At 29.6% G+C, this 20,060-nt stretch overlaps 1 protein-coding gene and 1 non-coding gene across 2 annotated transcripts; both read right to left on the bottom strand.

Moving 5' to 3' along the window:
- On the bottom strand, nt 1-82 carry TRNAS-GCU (transfer RNA serine (anticodon GCU)). Its single transcript has one exon. It is a non-coding gene; the product is annotated as a tRNA-Ser (tRNA).
- Nucleotides 83-437: 355 nt separating this feature from the next.
- On the bottom strand, nt 438-2,137 carry LOC137814150 (thioredoxin-like 3-1, chloroplastic). The gene is made up of 5 exons (XM_068616732.1): nt 1,556-2,137; nt 1,218-1,292; nt 882-948; nt 761-778; nt 438-665 (listed from the first exon to the last, which is right to left on the bottom strand). Exons 1-5 carry the CDS (start codon nt 1,864-1,866, stop codon nt 567-569), a joined length of 570 nt encoding a protein of 189 aa, XP_068472833.1. The 5' UTR covers nt 1,867-2,137; the 3' UTR covers nt 438-566.
- Nucleotides 2,138-20,060: the final 17,923 nt, after the last annotated feature.

Here is a 20,060-nt window from a genome sequence, read left to right as displayed (position 1 = left end):
CGTCGCCTGAGAGATTCGAACTCTCGCGGGGAAACCCCATGTACTTAGCAGGCACACGCCTTAACCACTCGGCCAAAGCGACGTTGTTGATACAACATTCTTACTATCATTTATTAACACAATTTACATACTTTAGACTTCAAGTTACTTTCAACTGGAGCGACCTAGAAGAGATATCTCCTTAGTTGAAACTAAGGACCAAAACCTTATTTAGCTCCAAATCCGACCCTTATAAGTGAAGAAAAACCAATTATTAAAAAATGAATAGTTAGTAACAAGCATCATTTAATAATCTTTTTCTGTCATTAATAGAAAACAATTGCAAGTTTTAAATTGGTATTAAAATCAGTGTTTTCATCCTCTAATGGTTGAGAGGGAGGGAGAAACACTGAGCATCATCCTTTCCCAATTTCTTTCAGCTATGGTACACAATTCCATTGATAAATATGATATACAACTACATGCAGTTGCCAACATACAAAAAGTATTAACAAAAATACATTGGAAAATTAGTTTTTTCAATTATAACTTTGTTGTCTCTTATTTTTGTTGAGGGAACAGAAGTATCATAAAAACTTTTGGATCATTTCTCTGACTTCTTCAATGACTAGCCAGGCCTTATGGCCTCCAATCACTTCTGCTTTCATCTCTCCATCTTTCCACAGCTGCAAACAATTCACGTTTTCCCTTTTATTTTCCTACTATTGGATGTCTAAATCATCCTTTCTAGTCACAAAAATTAACTTAGTGGGAGACTCACCTGAATTGTTGGCATTTTCTGCATAATGCAGAACAACAAAACAAACAACAGTCAAAATGAGCACACAACATTATGCAACACGCTTTTACTGAAATAATTAAGAATGAAAATTCATACTTACAGATATGTTGCCTCTCTTGACTAGAGTCTGGGGTACTTTATTCACATCCGCACAGTAAAATTTGACTCTGAAACATGCAAGGATAAGAAAACAAATGAATGAGTAGCAACATACGTTTGCTTTGGATTAACAAAGACAATGGAATATTATACACAGTCTCTTCAAATGTCATAACTATTATGTGTATAATGTTCGAACAATTAAGCTAGAATTCATGATTTCCAAGTGCTCACTTCAAGTGTTATATGTAGCTATGCAGAATTGATATTAGATTAATATAGTTTTGCTTTAAAGGAAAATATCAAAGAACTGAAGAAGACACAATGAGCAGTTTACTTGTTTTGATATTCAGCTGCTAATTTTTCCACCTTGGGCTTCAAATAGATACATTTCCGACACCAAGTAGCCATCCTACATTACAAAAATAAGCACAAGTAATCAAATCAACTTATATATCCTCAAAATCATTGTATATCTTGTTATATTTTAAAAAATTAAAATTTCCTAATTCTTTAGTTAAAATATTTAGTGGTTATCAATGATTCTATATTTTACTAACTGAATTACACGAAACAAAATCTTGAGGGAGAAAATGATGAGAGAGTTATTGAGTAAGGAACTAACAATAGAAAAAGTTGCAGACAAGATGAACTGCAGAGAGAGAAAGTACGAACCAATCAATGAGGATAGGTTGGGAGTTGTCGTGGGCAAGAAGAAGAATTTGATCAAGGTGGTCGGAATCATTGATTTCTTCCATCTGCAACTCACTTGATTTTGACAAATCTGGCCACATCGCTTCCACACGCAAATTTCTCCTTTTCATCTTTCTTTCTCTGTGTCTGCTTCCAACCCATATGTTCTCACACCCACCACTCCTGTGACAAAAGAGATACCCTCTCCCACTCACCAAGCACTGTGTCCACTGTTCATCTCTCTGATAAACCTCTCTGTACACAAACTGTGAACACGCCCCTATTACAGACATACCCTTTTGCACTCCAAGCTTTCCTCTTTACAACACACAAGCCAATCAAGAAAATGATATTGTTTATTGCTAAGGAAAAAGGAACACAATCGTTCTCCCAGGTTCCTTAGGTTTAGGGGACAGAACATGGACTTAGGTTGTTGTCTCAGATTCCGTGAAGCTGGTTTGAGAAAATCAATAAATAATGTTTGGTTTTATAAAAAAAAAAGTTCAGAAAAATGGCGCAACACAAGGGGAAGAAGGCTTATCCAAAAGGTGTGTTAAGAAAGACAGAGAAAAATATCTTATATACATATATATAAATCCGAAGGGTAAAGAATTTTTGGCCCAAGCATTTCGGATAAAGCTCCGATCCTTATTTTATGAGGCATTTCAATGGAAAATTATTCTGTGTGCATTACATTTTTTTCATGTAATTTTTATTTTTCCTTACATTGTTTTTGCTCTAAAATTTTAGCAGTTTATATTATCAAATGTTTATTAATTTTAAAATTAAGGTATGCTAGTAAAATCTCCATAATCAAGACTATATAACCATTTAACGAAATAGAAAATTATTTTATGCTTTTTATTTTAAAATAAAAATAAAACACCTTGTTACCATTACTTTTTTTATTGACACATAATAATTCATCTTTTTGACAAACTTATTCGTTGATAATGTTTTACTTAGTACAAATTGATATTTATTTAAATATTTGTTTTTGACGATGATATTTAATATTTAACAATAGATTTTATTTTAACACAACTATTTAAAAATAACAATATAGAATAGGATGACAATCCAACTTGTCCATGTGAGTATTATCAAAGCATGTCCTAATTTTTTATGAGTTGCATAATGGTATAAATATGAGTAATTGCTGTCTCTTTCGGTTATATTACTCATCCTCATCTAGAATTATCAAAACATCTTTAATAATTTATTAAGTAACCTAAAATACTTACATTAATTCTTTTTTTTCTTTTTTTAAACTTATTTCTATGATATATATTTAATCATTTGTACTCTTTTATGTAATTATTCAACTTTTATTCAATTGTTATTTGATACTCTCATTTGATATTTATACAATTGTAATTGTTGAACAAGATGTTTTGATGTCTCCAAATTTATGTGAAAAGCTTGAAGACCTTCTTGTTGGGTGAGTGTGTTGTCTAGTAGTTTTTAACTTGTTAATTTACTCCTTAAGATGATCCAAGCTCATTTGAATGTTTATCTTTATGAAAGGTGAGTTTTCTAAAAGGGTTGTGAAATTTTAACTTATTGAAATGTCGAAACAACCCGTTGTCTGAGACTTAGTGATTTTCAAAATGATTTGGAAAAGTTTTGCTTAATTTTGTCTTTGTTGTAAAAAAGAAACAATGGTTATTTAGATAAAACACTGATTGTTTTTATTAAAACCTTAATAGGAAATTATTTCAATCGATTGTTTTGGGAAACAATCTGTTGTTTTCATAACAAAATTTTGTTATGTACTTTAAACTGTTTTAAATGTTTCCAACTACTTCTGGTTTTTTATCTAACAGCTTCGACCAATTGATTGAGGTTATATAAAGGTTGTTTAACATTCTTTTGAATTCACTAAGAAAGAGAGATTACTTAAAACGTTTTTCAAGAATTCAAAAGTTTTGGATCATCTCAAGTGTGTGGAATAAGATTGGGGTTTGTATACTTTTGAAGTATAAGCTTTGTAATATCCAGGTGTATTCTATTCTCTTCTCTTTGGACATTGTATTTCTGTGTGTTCTTGTATAAGGCAGTTTCAGAAAAGCTTTTCTGAAAACTATGGTGTTGCCCAGGAGTGGTGTGTGTTCTTGAGGGGTTCAAGATAATCACTCTTGGTGTGTGTTTTGTAATCTAGGTTTGATTACAAAGTGAATTCTCAATGGTTAGCTGATGACGGAATGTAGCTCTTGATTAAGAGTGAAACAGTATAAACCTCTTAAACAACAGGTTGATTTTCTCTATCTCTAGCAAATTGTTTTAACTTGATTACAACCGGTTAAACAACAGGTTGATTTTCTAGAAATAACCTTAAAACAAAATTTTTATTGAGTTGAACATAAAACCAATTGATTGATTTTTCAGAATTTTTTCCTTTACCTTCAAACTTTGCGGAAATCTTGTGAAAACAATTTACCTCATCTTGTTTAGACCATTAGTTCTAAGAGTAATTTTTTTCTTGATATTCAAAATTGAAAAAAAAGAAAATACATATTTTTTTGACATTGAATATTTGATAATATAATCTTTCTTTTATTATGATTTTTTATAAATATTTTAATTAGTATTTAGAAGTAAAGGGCCTTGTACACATATCTGGTACAAATGAGGATAACAAAAGAAAAATCATATGAAGATTATAATAATTTTTTACTTCAAAAATGGAAATGAGATAGTAAAATTTACACTAATATTGTTTCGCCATATATAGAATATATTATAAAATAAATATATTTGAAAATATTAAATTGACTTAGGAATGGACAAAAAATTCACTTTTGTCAAATTGTTCCATTTCTACACTACACTAATCCATTAAAAATTCATTTATTTAAATCCAGTTTTTAGTTTGATCCATATTTTATTATATTTTCATAGCAGATATCCATTTTGTTTATAAGGATGTTCAAAATTAAAAAATCCAAATCTCCAATCCAAATTCTCTATTCTATCCAAATCATCTTTCTATACTTTCTCTCATTTCTGGTTTTCTCTCTCTCTTTCTCTCTCTCCTGCACCTCTTATTCACTTTTTAAAATTTTAGTTGCTCTCTCTCTCTTGGTTCCACCTCTCTCTCAATTTCCTGCACCTCTTGGTTCCACCTTTTATTCACTTTTTTTAATTTTAGTTACTCTCACACACACGTTACATTATTATGCAATCAAGTTTTAACTTTATGGTATATTTTAATGCTAAAAATGTATATATTATGTTATCTTTAATTTTTTTTAGTTTTATTAAATTATAACTTTATTATATTTTCTTAATATTTATATAATATTATAACTTTTTTATATATATTATTATATTAATATTATGTTAATTTTTTAAGAAAACATGATTTTTTAACTTACATTTTAAATATTTTATAAAAATTAAAAATTTGTCACAACCATCACATCACTTACAAACTTTAACAAATTTTACCCACAAATTCATTTTTTTCTTATTTTTTCTCTCAAAATAATTTCAAATTCACTTTCTTAAATTATTACACATTCACTTTTAATTCAAACAAAAACATTAGGAAAGTGTTAATTCATTTATAGTATTCCCAAAAAGGATTACTTCTCCTTTAAGGAGGATATGAGTGATCAAGTTTGAAAATATTTAAGAACTATTTTATGATTTCACACTTTTTTTTGGTATATGAAGAAAAGACCTTCATTCCATGTTGAATTTTATTAATAAATATGACTCCCATTAATATTGAGAAATATAAAAAAAAATCCTCAAACGCAGTTTTTTTTTAAACTTTGGGTTCATATTGTAAAGAATTTTCGAATTAATTCGAAAATATATTTGAGATTACATAATTTAAATTTAATTTTTTTATTTTTAAATTGTACAATCTGATTTTTTTTAATTAATTAACTCAAAATTAACTTTTTGTTCACCACGAAAGCCTATTTTCTCCTGTCCACAAAGCAGTGTGAAAATGAAGAATTTGACAAAAATATGCATGTTCTCAAGTATGCATATAGCCATGGCCTTGAATGGTGTCATGTTCAGGTATGCATGTTCACAATGGTGCCATAGCCAATCCTGCATCTAAAATGAAGCAAAAATATGGCAAGAGATATAAATTATAAAGAGTAAAATGAGTATTTCAAAAGGATTAGGAGTGTGGGAAGAAAATATGAAGGTGTATAAAGTAATTTTCTTCACTGAAGTGTAAGAAGTTGGGCTGTTATAACTACTACAAATGGGCTTTAATTATATTATTTAAATTAAATCATATTATATTATTAAATGAAGTTGTTAAATAGATGCTATATTAAAAAGATGTAAAAGTATAACTTTTCTTTGTAATTCATTCGTCTTATTCATGTTAACCCTTAAATTCAAATATATAATATAATCTTAAGAACATAGAATAATAACGATAAGAATATCATCCTTATTTTTATCTTGATAACTCCGATTAGAAACATAATTAAGGATTTTTTTTAAGTTATCCGTTTTCAAACTACGTATCTTCATACACTATTTTTAACCTACAGCTCACTTATCGATTTATATATATATATATATATATATATATATATATATATATAGTGTTTGCCTATAATTTATGATTATTAATAATTTGATTTTTTAACTTTTTTACATACATATTATTTTATATTTTTATTCTTACATATTTTGTTTTTTTATTGTATACAGGAAACTACTCACTTATAACAATTAATAATCTGAATTATTTTTGTAACTACCTTTATACACATTTTATTTTATATTGTAAGTGCTCCTAATGTATAATGAATATGCCCAATTGTCATCTATATCAAAATTGAATAATTATTTATAACTCATAATTTTCGGAATTTCAAATTCAAAAGTCAGTATTCAAGTATTTATTTATTTATAAATATTTATTTACTTAGTCTTAAATACCAGAGAGAATACGTAATTCAATACTCTACTATTTATTATATTATTTATAAAAAAAATAGTTGTAAATAGATATCTCTTCGATTAACAAAATATAATTTGATTTTAAGACTATTTTTTTTATGTACATATCTTTTATAACTTTAACCGATATTTTAGTAACTATTTTGACTATTTTTTATGTACATATTTTTTTATCGTTTTCTTTTATCATAAAAGAAAGTGAGAGCATATATTAGCTTCCGGAGAATGAAAAGTTTTAGTATAATTAGTTATTCATTCCGTGATTTCTAATGGATATATATAAAATAAAAGTAGTTTGTGTAAGATATCTTACTATTTTTAATTATACTTGCTCATTTTTATTTGAATCTTTTATTAATTTTTTTAATGTTCTTTTTTATGCTTCTAATTTACATCAATTTTAATAATTTAAAATACTTTTAATATATCAAAATTCGTATAGCTTAGAAGCATAAAAAAGTTGGACTTGATTTTTTAGATCAAACTGGTCATAATTATAAATTATACAACCATCGATATTTCAGTCAAGGAAATGACAATTTAACTTAACATAAGTTATCTTGATAAAGTTTGTTATTTATTATTTGTTAGTTTGGTTTTGGGTTAGCTTAGTTTGTTTTCAAGTTAGTTTATTTTGGGTATTTTTCTGTTTGCTTATTTTTCCTTTTATATAATATACCTTGTATTTTCTAAACACACTGAATAGTAAATACTTTTATCTTTTTTCATGTTCATTGTCTTTTTCTTCTATTTTCAATTAGGGTTCATCTTGCACCTTTTTTTTCTTCTCTTCATTCTCTTACAAAAGTTGAATATTTCCCGTACACAATTACCTTCTTCTCCAACACTATTTTAGCTTTAAAATTTAAACTCTAAACCTTAAACTTTATTATATATTTTACGAAAGTGTATTAAAAGTAATTATAAATATATAAATTTTGATATAAAAATTACTATACATCAAATTATTACATAGAGCGATACAAGATTATAAACATGCAAAATTAACATAGAGATGACTAAAATTTGATGATAAATAAACATTTGAAGATTCTAAACTCTAATTGTTTGTTTATTATAAAGATATATTTGTGGTAATTTAACTTATCTGGAATCGTGAGAGTTTAATTATGTGTAATCAAAATCAATCCAATAGAATCTGAAGATTGTTTTGGAATTAGAATGAGTCAAATGCATAATTACTTAGTCCATTTAGTAGTTTCAAACACTGATTGATGTCATTTGATTAGTTGACAATGAATTATTGACTGTATTAAAATATTTGAATAATATATAATAAACAATATCACTAATACCTTTTGAATCATCAATAAAATAAAAAAACAAATCATTGCATAGTTTACAAACCCGTGATCAATTTTAGGTTATACGACAGAACAGCAGTGGTCCTTCTGTCTGTTAGTATTGTATTTATTATATCGCAATTCAATCATTACAAATAAACTTCTCTCATCTCCATACTCTCTTAACATGCAATTATTATAGAATAAAACTTATTTTGGGACAAAATCTAGATAATTTCAAACTTCTTTGTGCACTATGATTTGGTGTTATTAAGGTATCGATCTCATAGTAGAGATAATAAGAAAATGTTTGGGCGGAGTCCAAGAATTATAAAGCAGTGTTGTGATGCCAAAGGGAAAAAGTTAAAGACACGAAGCTTCTCCAAAGATACATGGGAAATCAATAACCTAATTGGTTCTTTTTCAACCTTGTGTAAGTCTTTTTTTTCCTTATTTACAATGCCCTATGCCTTTTGCAACTTTTCTTTTTTGGTGTGGAGGAAAAAGGAAAGAGGATATTCTGGAAATTAAATACTTATTTATTTGTGCATCTTAAACCATGTTCATAATTATAATATGGAAGGTAGAAGAAACAGGTTTTTGAATAAAATGACTATGCAACATTAGTGATATATTGGTAAATTTTGTCTTAGAAATAAAAAAAAAATGTTACTTCGACAATTATTCAGACAAAAACACCAATTTTTTTTTAATTTACCATATCAATTATGACCTACACCCAACACGATAAAAAAAATATTTGTTTTACTCTTATTTTTTTAGATATTTATATCCACAACACAAATAAGACAGTTTTTTGGATATACAAATTCAAAACTGAAATGTGTCTTCTAGAAGCATAATGATGTTTTCTAGATGTTAAAATCCAGAAAAATCACAGATAATTTTGAATTTAAAAATAAATGATGGGTTGCAGATCAATATTGATATGTTGCAGCCAAATTTTTTAATTTTTTTTAGCAGTTGTAATCTAAAATAATTATCAATTCTCTATATACCATAACTATTATCCTAAGATCTGAATGGGAAGTGCATAAGCATTGGTTGGTAAGTTTGGGTGAAATGCAAGAACAAAAATAGTAGTAATTTTGAGCATGCTTGGTCTGACTCAGAGTGAAAGAGTCAGTGAGAAGTATGTGTTTTCTTAGAAATAATAAGGTCGGTGGATCAACCTACCTTTTATTTATTTTTTCTTTCTTTTATAATTATGCTAATTCATATTTTGAATTTGGTCTAAAAAAAAAAACTGAATTGTAAAAGTGAACATGGTGGAGTCCAGTTGGCTGTTACTTTTTCTGAACCACATGAAATAGCTTTTTTTATAAATATTTATAAAAAGTAAATTTATTTATTTGAGTAACAGTCAAATATAAATATAAAGAAATATTAACATTTTTATAAGTTAGTTTATGTATAACCTACTTTTTAATATCTAAAATAATTTTTGTTTATAAATTCTTTTATTTTTTTTTATATATGTTCCTGCTAACATTGCTTCTGTTGTCACGTGAAGGTTTAGAAATCTCACACGTCTCTAATTTCTCATTAATAATATACTTCGTTTCCGATCTAGCAGAAAAATCATGTCTAGAAACTGTTGTTTTTTTTAACAAAACTTACCTATAAAATCATTGGTATTGTAGGTTTTGTTCTTTAATTATATTTAAAATTTTATCTTAATACTATGTACTTTATTAAATATGTTGTAATTGTTAAAAATAAAATTTTAAACACAATTAAAGAAAACATTAGTAATATTATCTATAACACTGTAGGCATATTTTTTCTATTATTTATTTACGACAAAGCTTTATCTTTCCTCAAATCTTCGCACGCTTTTCCATCAAAAAATAATTCCCGCCACACCTTTTTATACGTTCCTTTCTTTCCGTAATGTCTAAAGTTTTAATATAAATATTAAAAAATTATAATTACTATTTTAAACTACATAAAATATTATGTGGCTTTCGAATGTATTTTTTTAATCAGTTACTCATTTATTCCTATTCCTACTGTCCTATTAGGTGAAATATGGTCTTATATAGAAAATATTTGTTCATGTTTTGAGAATTATACATTTTTTTTTCTTATTGAAGGAGATATGATCGTAGTCTGGAACGATGAGGCATATTACTTTATTAGCCTTGAGAATTGCAATACACATCTACATGATCAAGTTATTCTTTTTAAGGGAGATAAACCTCTCACACATCAGGATTTAACTAAAAAGTTGCAGCCGGTGTGGAAGGTTCTTGGACCATATGGAAAACAATCCCTCTTGGAAAAGGTTTTTATGAGTTTGAGTTCGCTTCTATAGAAGACATGCGATGGGTCCTCGGAATGGGTTCCTTGAAGTTATCTTCGGGTTTCTTAAGACTGTTTGTCTGGACAAAAAACTTTATTCTGGCTACTATGAAGAGTACCAAAGCTCAGGTCTGGATTCAAATCCACAAATTGCCTTTGGAGTATTGGAAACCAAGGGTGATTTTTTTCCATCATCAGAGGTCTTGGTACTCCTTTGTCTTTGGATGAAAGTACTACGAGAAAGAATAGGGGTATGTTTGCTAGAGTCCTGGTGGATATTGATATGTTGTCCCCTCTTCCCGATCACATATGGGTTGAACGTCCAGACTATACTTTTGTAGCTGGTGTAGAATATTAATGACTCCTTCCTTTTTGCTCTCATTGTAAGATGATAGGACATGAGCTTGCTCAGTGCGGGGTGATTCATGCTCAGGGTTGTGTTCCTGGGCCTCAACATAAACCTTCTGAGAAGATATCTGATGAACGGAATCAGGGGAGGACCACGGTTCCTAAACAACGTAAAGAGTATCAGAAGAAAGTTCTGCAACCGAAGCTCGTGGTAGGCCCCACATTGAACATTGATGTTCCTGGCGAGGCTAATGCAGGGTCCCCCTTGGGCCACATTGCTTATGATAAACCAGGCAGAGTGGAGGATGATTTTGCTGATATGCCTCCTCTTAAGGATGCCTCAGATCATAAATCCAGGCAGGGGTTGTCCCTTCACACATCGGATTTCCCAGATCAGAAGATGTTACCTGCTATTATGCAAGCGAATGACTCACAGTCTCATGAGCCTATTGAGGATCATAATGTGGAGGTCCGGGCTCCTGTGGCGGTACCATCTTCATTGTGTCCCACCTCTCCTCGGAGGGCTAAATCACCTGCAGATTCTACAACACCAATTAATACGCCAATTGATGGTCATCACGAGGAGATCTCTGCAATTGTGACTGTACCATCCCCATCATTGGTCCTGCAAAATCATTTTTCCTCTCTCGAGGGTTTGGACTCCACAGATGTGGGAGGTGATCCTTATATTGTTACGAATCCTATTGATGATCATCATGTGGAGGTCTTTGCTCTTGTGATTGTTTCTACCTCTCCTCGGAGGGCTAAATCACCGGCAGGTTCTAACATACCAACTACAAATCTAATTGATGGTCATCATGTGGAGGTCTCTGCTATTATAATTGTACCACATTCGTCGCCTCATACATCCCCTCGGAAGGCTAAACCTCTTGGGGATGTTAAAGCACTATGGTTGATCTTGCAAAATCACTTTTCCTCTCTTGATGGCTTGGAAACTACAAATGTTGTTTCAAAATTTGGGGTTGATCCTAATGAGATGGATGAGGATGACAGTGATATTGGGGAGGAAATAGTTTGCACTAAAATAAAACCAGGGAGACCACCTAAGGAGACTGGTAAATCCAAAAAAACTGTTAAGACAATCCTCTCCACAACGTCACAATGAAGGTCTCTTCATTTTTCTAGAATGTTAGAGGACTGGGAAACCACAAAATTGTGGAGATGTTGATTAGTTTACTTAAACTACATAAACCCCTTCTGGTTTTTCTTGCTAAACCTAAGGTGTCGTACACTAATGCTTTTGAAGTCCTTTTCAAATCTATTAATATGCATTTGGTGGCTATGTCTCCTATTGTTAATAAAGTTGCTAAGCTTTGGTGTTTGTCGATTCCTACTTTGGTCTGAAATTTCTTGGTAAATGAACAGTTTATTTCTATAACTTGCCATTTGCATGATAAATGTTTTAACTTTGCAGGTGCTTATGGTGCTAACGTATACGTGGCTAGACGATTTTTGTGGAGGGATCTTAGTTCCTTCATAGGGCCTTGGTGTATTATGGGAGATTTTAATATTGTGCTCTCGGTAGATGACTGTAAAGGGGGGTGGCTTCTAATCAGGTTTCTTGTAATGAATTCCTTGATTGGATTAACTCTAATGATCTTTCTTGCATGACTTTTACTGGAACTTGTTATACTTGGTGTAATGGAAGGAGAGGGTTGCATAGTATTCATAGAAGACTGGATAGAGCGTTATGTAACGGAGTGTGTCTGGATGCACGAGATTTTTGTACTTATCAGGTTCTTGTTAAAAATTGTTCTGATCATTCCCCTATACTTGCTAGTCTTGCTAGTAATTATTTGAGGAAGGTTAGTAATTTTCGTTTCTTTTCCATGTGCTTCAGGATAAATCATGTTTGAAGCTTATTCACGATTCTTGGGATAATAAGGTTGTTGGGTGTCCTATGTTTATTTTACAACATAAGTTAAAATTTTTGAAAATTGAGCTCCGTGACTGGAATAAAAATTCTTTTGGTAATGTTCACAATTTTGTTCTTCTTAAGCAGGGTCTCCTCCTTGGTATTCAACAAACCTTAAAGACTGTTAGTATGTCTGATATTAATGGGCTTCTCTATCAAGAAAAGATCGCTAAGGAGGAGTTTGATCAGGCTCTTCATTGTCAGTATTTGTTTTGGAAAGAAAGGGCTAAGATGTTTTGGTTTAAAGACGGGGATAGAAATACTGCTTTTTTCCATGTTGTGGTCAAGAGGAGAAATAATTCTAGTGGGATTCATCGTCTACGAATTGACAATGTGGTTATTGAGGATCCTTAACTCATTGAGGAACATATTTTGGACTTTTGTAATGCTCTTTATGCTGAGTCTATGTCTCATGATCAAGATACATGCAATATGGAAGATTTTATTGGTACTTATATTCCTGAGTTGGTTTCCTCTAAGAAGAATATGATGTTGATTAAATGTCCTGATTTTTTGGAAATCAAGAATGTTGTTTTTAACCTTAATGGTAATAGTGCTTCTGGTCTTGATGGTTTTGGTGGTGTTTTCTATCATTCTTGTTGGTAAATTATTCACAAAGCCTTTGACACTCTGAGTTGGAGTTTTTTATTATTAGTTTTGTCACGCTTTGGTTTTCACCCCTTGTTTGTCGGTTGAATTAGTACTATTCTTCGTTAGTTATACTTTCTATCAGAATAAATGGCAGTTTGGTGGGTTTTTTTTCCTTGTAGTAGAGGTGTTAGACAAGGTGATGCTTTGTCTCCTCTACTTTTATATCTTACAGAGGAAGTTCTTAGTAAAGGTCTCTTAAAGCTTGTTTATGATAAGAAGATACTACATATGGCTAGTCTGCAAGGTTTTCTCACACTCTCTCATATTTTATATGCGGATGACATTTTTGTTTTCTATAGGTCAAATAATAAGTCTCTTAGAAATTTGAGTATTTTTCTTAAAACATATGGTGACTTCTCCGGTCAATATGTTAATAATTCTAAGAGTAGTTTTTTCACCATGGATAATTCTACAAGATTTGTCACCAAAATTCAACGTATTCTTTCTTGTAGTCATGGTTGTTTGCCTTTCACTTATTTAGGAGTGTCTATTTTTGTTGGTGCTCCAAGGGGTCGTTTTCTTCAACCTTTGGCTGATAAAGTCAAATTGAAGCTTGCTTCTTGCAAAGGTAAATCTCTTAGCATGATGGGTTGTGTTCAGTTGGTCAATACGGTGATTACGGGTCTTCTAGCTTATAGTTTTAATTTGTATAAATGGTTTGTCTCTTTTCTTAAGCAAGTTGAGCAGTGGTGTCAAAATTTTATCTGGACTGGTGATATTTTGAAAAAAAATGTATAGCTACTGTTAATTGGGCTACGATTTATTTTCCCTTTGAGAATGGAGGTTTGAAGATTATTAACCTTCACCATGAAAATAATGCATACCTTCTTAAGCTTGCTTGGAACTTTCCTTATAGCAATAGGCCTTGGTCTTTACTCTTGAAAGTCATGGTTCTTAAATTAAAATACGAGTTTCGAATGCTTTATACATCCTCATCTCTTTGGCCTGGAATTAAACAGTTTTATTCTATTATACTTGATTATACTTCTTGGACTGTTGGTACAAGTTCTTTTATTAATTTCTGGAATGATAAATGGTGTGTTACTACTTCTTTAGCAAATATTGTAGGATTATCTGATGGTGCTAGCATTCCGGATACAGTCTCTCAGCTTTGGGTAGGTGGTGATTGGAATATTCCATTGTTTTTACAGCAAATACCTCATCTTTTTAGTCATATCATGGTTAGGGCGAAACAAGATATTCCTAATTGGATTCTAGATGAGTCTGGTCTTTTCATTCTTAAATCAGCTAGGACTTTTCTCTTGGGTCCAGGAGTTCCATGTGGTTTGGGTAAATTTATTTGGTCTTCATATCTTCCGCCTTCCAAAACTCTTGTCCTTTGGAAAGTTTTTCATGGGCGACTTCCTACAGATTAACATATTCAAAATAAAGGTCTGCATATTTGTTCTATGTGTACGCTTTGTGAAGAGCATGAGGAATCTATTCAACATTTATTTTTTGAATGTTCTAATGCTTTGCGTATTTGGAGTTGGATCCTACTTCTCATTTCTCTAATAAGGATAATCTTCTCTATTTTATTAAGAGTGATGGTAGTCCTTTGGTTAAATTGATTAAGCTTGTTGTGATAACTTTTTCTATTTGGATGATATGGCGTATGAGAAATTATGCTCGTTTTCAGGATAAGATTGAGGTTTCTACGACAATTTCAGTTATTAAAGATTTAACTCGTCTAGTGGGTAATTCATCTAAAGCTTCAATGAAGAATGATATGTTGGATTTCAATGTGATCAAGTTTTTTTGTATTAATACTCGTACTGGTAAAGTTCTTCGTCCTCTTCTTGTTAGATAGGAGTTTCCTTCACCATGCTCGGTTAAAATTAACACTGATGGGGCTGTTAGGAGATATCCTGGTCTTGCTACTTGTGGAAGTATTTTTCGTAGGAGTATGAGGGAATTTATTGGAGCTTCCTATGCGTTTCTTGAAGTTCAGACTGCTCTGGTTGCTGAGTTTTATGGAGTTATACATGCTATGGAGGAAGATCAAAAGATGGGGCTTACTAATGTCTGACTAGAATGTGATTCTGGTTTGGTTTGTGTTGCGTTTACTACTAGGACCAATGTTCCTTGGATGTTTCGTAATTGATGGATTACTTGTCTTAATTACTGTGGGAAAATCAGGTTTAGGATTACTCATATTTTTCGTGAAGGGAATGCGTGTGCTGATAAGTTGGCTAATTTAATATTTATTCATAGAGAATCTTTTCATTGGTATATTAGGCTACCATCTAGTCTGTTCTTAGAATTATTTATGAATAGGTATAGTCTACCTATGTATCTTTTTTGTTAACATATGGGTTTTGGTCCAGTCCCCCCATATATTTTGTATTTTTTTTTTTTTAATAATTCTTTTTTTTCATGCGATGGCAAATGATTATTGTTACTCGAGGTGTCAGTATAGCTGAGATGTTAAGTTGCATAGTGATGCGTAACATGAAAGCTTTTATTTTTTTTAAAAAAAATAAGCTGCAACATTGTTGGAACAATTTGGTGCAATCTATGCATTTCTACATGACTATTTTCAACATAGTCATTGGGCGACCATTTTATTTGTTGTGCGATTTCATTTATTTGAAAACCTAAGATTTGAAAACCTAAGATGGATAACCATTTATTCGTTGAGTAAAATTTAATTCAATAAAATCTTGAGAATTTTGTTTGTTGGTAGATTAAAAGTTGCTTGGCAAGTAGACCTTTGACTAAGTTAGCATAATTGTGATTAAGCAAAGTTATACATGTGTTTAATTCGTTGAGTGAGTATAACTAGTGATAGAGTAATGATAATATTTTCTAGACTTTAAATAATATGTAAACATTTTGTTAATGTATATATTGGTTTATGATTGAAGAAATATCAAACTACAATGAATAACAATGTTATTTCCTTTATATTTTTAACATGAAAAATCCCGATCCAAAATGTCCATTTTAGCTATTGGCAATTTCATCAATGTTTATAAACATACATTTATGTATTGTATAATCTTCTAGGATTCAACATTATTACACAAATCTTAGATAACATGTTTTTCACATTTATTGTACTCTTTAATGATATATAAGAATTAAAATACTTACATAAAATATATAAAATGAGTTTCTTGAAATCTTTAAATCATAATGAGGCACCAAAGTCAACAATCCTTAAATCCTTCCTAAAAACAAAAGAGAGAAGGTTGTTCTCTTTGTAGTTGATGTCATCCTTAAAAAATAAGAAACATTTGATGATGAGTGTAGATTTATAACTTCTAATATTGCATTTCAAGTCACATTTAGTTTTAAATATCCATTTACAAGTTACAATTAACTTGCTTTAAATCTTCAAGAAAATCAAATACATCCCCAACTTTGTTGACATCTCTTGATTCCATCTTTTTATAAAATTAAGCCACATTGGGTAGTTTAAAGGAATTTAGACATCATGTTCAAGTGAATGCACAATATAATCACTTAATATATGATATTCATTGCCTTTCACACCTTCTTGATACTATTCTTCTTCCTCTTCTACCACTTATTATTTATGACTTGCCCTGTCGACTCATTATTTGTTATTCGGTGGATTTTGAATATTATCATATTCAATTGTTTAACTATAATGCAACTAGAGGAACATCATATTTAGAAAGTAATTTAAGTGATAAAATTTCACCATAAGTCTATATGATATCTATCTTTTCTTATTTCTCCCTTACATTAAACTAGTTATTCTTATTGAATTAAACATTACTATATTAAACTATTCTTTAGTATGATTAGGACAATTTATGATTATTATATTTTATTGTAATAAAATCTAAACTATTATCATAAAAAAAACTAAGCTAAATTATATAATAAATTTATATTAGTTCACTCAACTCACGTTTAGTTTTAATTCTCTATTAAATATATAATTTAAGAGATTTCAATTAAAATTCAAATTATAAAACTTTAATCATACATTTATATTTATCTTTAAGTGATAAATATAGATAATAAATAATTTTTTTCATAATAATCATATCAAATAAATATAATTAATGAATAATAATAATACCACTCTCGATATTAAAGTATGCAAATATAGTTAGTTCTAAAAAATTAGTAACCTTGGAGTGATCATATGTCTTATAATATTAACACTTTCAATCGATCAATTTTATAATATTATTGTCTACCATTTATATATATAACTTTGAATTATTTTTTCATAGATTTGAAACAGATGATTAAGAAATCTTTCTTTAAACAAACTCGACGGTGGCAATATTGTAGCACCTTCTCTACACGCTCGCATGTCTATTCCTTTCTCATCTTTCTCTTTTACTTTCTCGTTCCAGATCACATGCTCCTACCACTACATTCTTATTTTGTGCCAACAATTTCCAACAATATAGGTTCCTTTTAAAAATAAATAAAACAACACTCACATGAAAATAGTAATGACAAATCATATAAACAATTAAGGATTTTTTATTCCTTTTTTACCCTTCAATATGAACTGTGCTCCTTACTAAACTTTTATTTATGAGAGAAAACAAGTATTGAACCGACCAAGAATTTATGATGTGGGTAAACTATTACATCATAATCAATGATAAATCTTTATTCAAATAAATCATATTATTAAGACATGTATATCTAATGGCTAAGTATATACTTCTTCTTCTTCCTCCATCTGATGAAAGAAAATCCAATCAACGCAATTCATTCAATTATTATTAGAAAATAAATTTTAACATCTAATAGGAAAAGAAACTTGCATTCAATTATATATTATAAAATGTTTTAATTTTTAATTAATTATATTTAATTATTATTATAAAATATTTCAATTTTTAATCAATGTGAAATTTTTAGTATATTTTTCAGATTAAAATTGTTAATTCATGTATAAAATTATATTTTTACAGGTAATTTATAAAAGTTAAAGTTATTTGATAAACTAAACAAATTCTTAATATAATATACTGATTGGAGATCCTAATCGATTAAAGATTAGATTATTTCATTGTATATAACTGGGTGCAAATGTCATCTCATGAGCCGAATCTATGAAGTTGAGTTAGGTTTAAAGTCTACTTTGTAAAATGGTATCAGAGTCATTTAAAGTCCATCATATCGAGTGTTTGTTGAGCTTATCGTGTCACCCGCTATCGGACCGTTATCGGATCACTCATAATATGTTGTCCCACACACAAACTGTCACTCTCAATGTGAAGAGATAGATTAGAAATGACACATCAATTAAAAATTAAAGTATTTAATTGTATATAAATAAATACAAATCTCACCTCATAAATCGAGATTGTGTTAGAGTTAAAGTTGGCTTTTGTAATATATCCTCTTACTAACTCTAATATGATATTAGAGGAATGAGAGAATAGTCGGAATGCAGCACTTTGAAGGTGGGTTTGAGAAAAAAAGAATTGCAAGAGGTCAACAAACTAAAGTACTACTACACTACAAAAGGCGATGAGAGAGTTGGAATTGAAATTGATAGTGATTTGGTTAGGCATGCATGACCTAAAGATGGGACAGTTGCAGTATTATGTTTCAGTCGGTAGAGAGAAGTTTGGTGAATGAATCTGACGCAAGTTTAATGCAGCGTCGTGCCAATCAACCACCGTCATCTTAGAAAGAAATAAAAAATACACGCTCTAAATTCTAGTTCAAAAGGACATTTCAAACTAACTAAGATCTCCTCAAATTTATTTCAATTACTGATTTTTTTTATTATCTATTTTCTAAACGCAGTCTTAATTAATCAATAATAAAACTAATTTATTTACGATTCTGAATTTCCATCAAACTTTTTTCAACGTACAAATCACATTTTTATATGATAAAGTAAAAGCTTTAAGACGATTATGGTTTATCTAGATAGCTCAATTCTTAACATTCCATTAATACCCATAAGGGTATGAATGATCTTAAATATAAAAAAATAACAACAATTTGACCGTAATATTTTTAGAATAACGAGTAAAAAGTGGGCATTGCAACGTATAAAACCATTAAATGAAATAGATTGATTTGTGTTTGAAAAGGAAAGGCAACATTTGGAAACCGAAGCTTTAGTTAGTGATTAGTAGGTAATTTTGTATATATTTATATATTACATATACCAACCTTTTCAATCTAACGACTAAACAAACTTTCACTTTTTATTTTTGTTTACGCTTTGAATTACTTTTGTGTACGAGTCTTCACCGTTCACCTTTCACTTTAAAATATAAAATATATATCACAAATTAATATATAAAACAAGGAAAAGTACACAAATTTATAAATGTATTATATAAATAATAAATAATAGATGCATCATGTTTAAATATTTAACTTCTTTCTATGTATTTCTCTTACCGTAAATTTTCTTGAAAATGTAGGGATTGAATGACAAAATGCATTGAAGAAACTCAAGTGTATCTTTTTTACTTAAAAGTACATTATGTATGTGATTTGAATCTTTTATCAAATATCAAATATGTACTACACATGACAAAATATCCTACACGACATGACAAAATATCCTACACGATACTATTTTGGTTAAACATGTTGATTAGTATCTCAATTATTGCGGTAAATACTATTTCGATAAATTAAGATAAAAAACACTTAAATATAAATTTTACTGAGAATTTGTATTTAATATTAAATTAATATATGAGTTAAATATAATCTTTATACTAGTTTAGGTTGATTAGTATGATACTATATCATATTTTTATAAATAGGTTGATCAATATTAATCTACGATCTAATAATATTTATTATCTTTAACCATCAAATATTGGGTACTAATTCAAGCATCAAATGATCTTTTGTAAGTATTTCCCACTCTTGATCGAAGAGAAAGAATTGAAACCTATTAGCAGTCGACACCGAAAAGTCTAAGAAGTACAAACAATAGTGAAGACGTGAAGTCTCGACCCATACAAAAACAATTGACATCCACTGTGAGACTGAGAAAGACATA

Source organism: Phaseolus vulgaris, chromosome 1 (genome assembly GCF_000499845.2).
Source record: "Phaseolus vulgaris cultivar G19833 chromosome 1, P. vulgaris v2.0, whole genome shotgun sequence".
Taxonomy (NCBI): domain Eukaryota; kingdom Viridiplantae; phylum Streptophyta; class Magnoliopsida; order Fabales; family Fabaceae; genus Phaseolus; species Phaseolus vulgaris.
Note: the sequence above shows the minus strand (reverse complement) of the source record. Positions and strands in the feature narration are given on the sequence as shown.

Bases quoted from the DNA above. Each gene is read 5' to 3' on its own strand.
- LOC137814150 (XM_068616732.1), bottom strand. From the start codon at position 1,866: ATGTCTGTAATAGGGGCGTGTTCACAGTTTGTGTACAGAGAGGTTTAT. The intron at 1,293-1,555 runs GTTCGTACTTTC...TTTGTAATGTAG, and splicing joins CAACCTATCCTCATTGATTG to GATGGCTACTTGGTGTCGGA. The intron at 949-1,217 runs GTAAACTGCTCA...TGCATGTTTCAG, and splicing joins GCAGCTGAATATCAAAACAA to AGTCAAATTTTACTGTGCGG.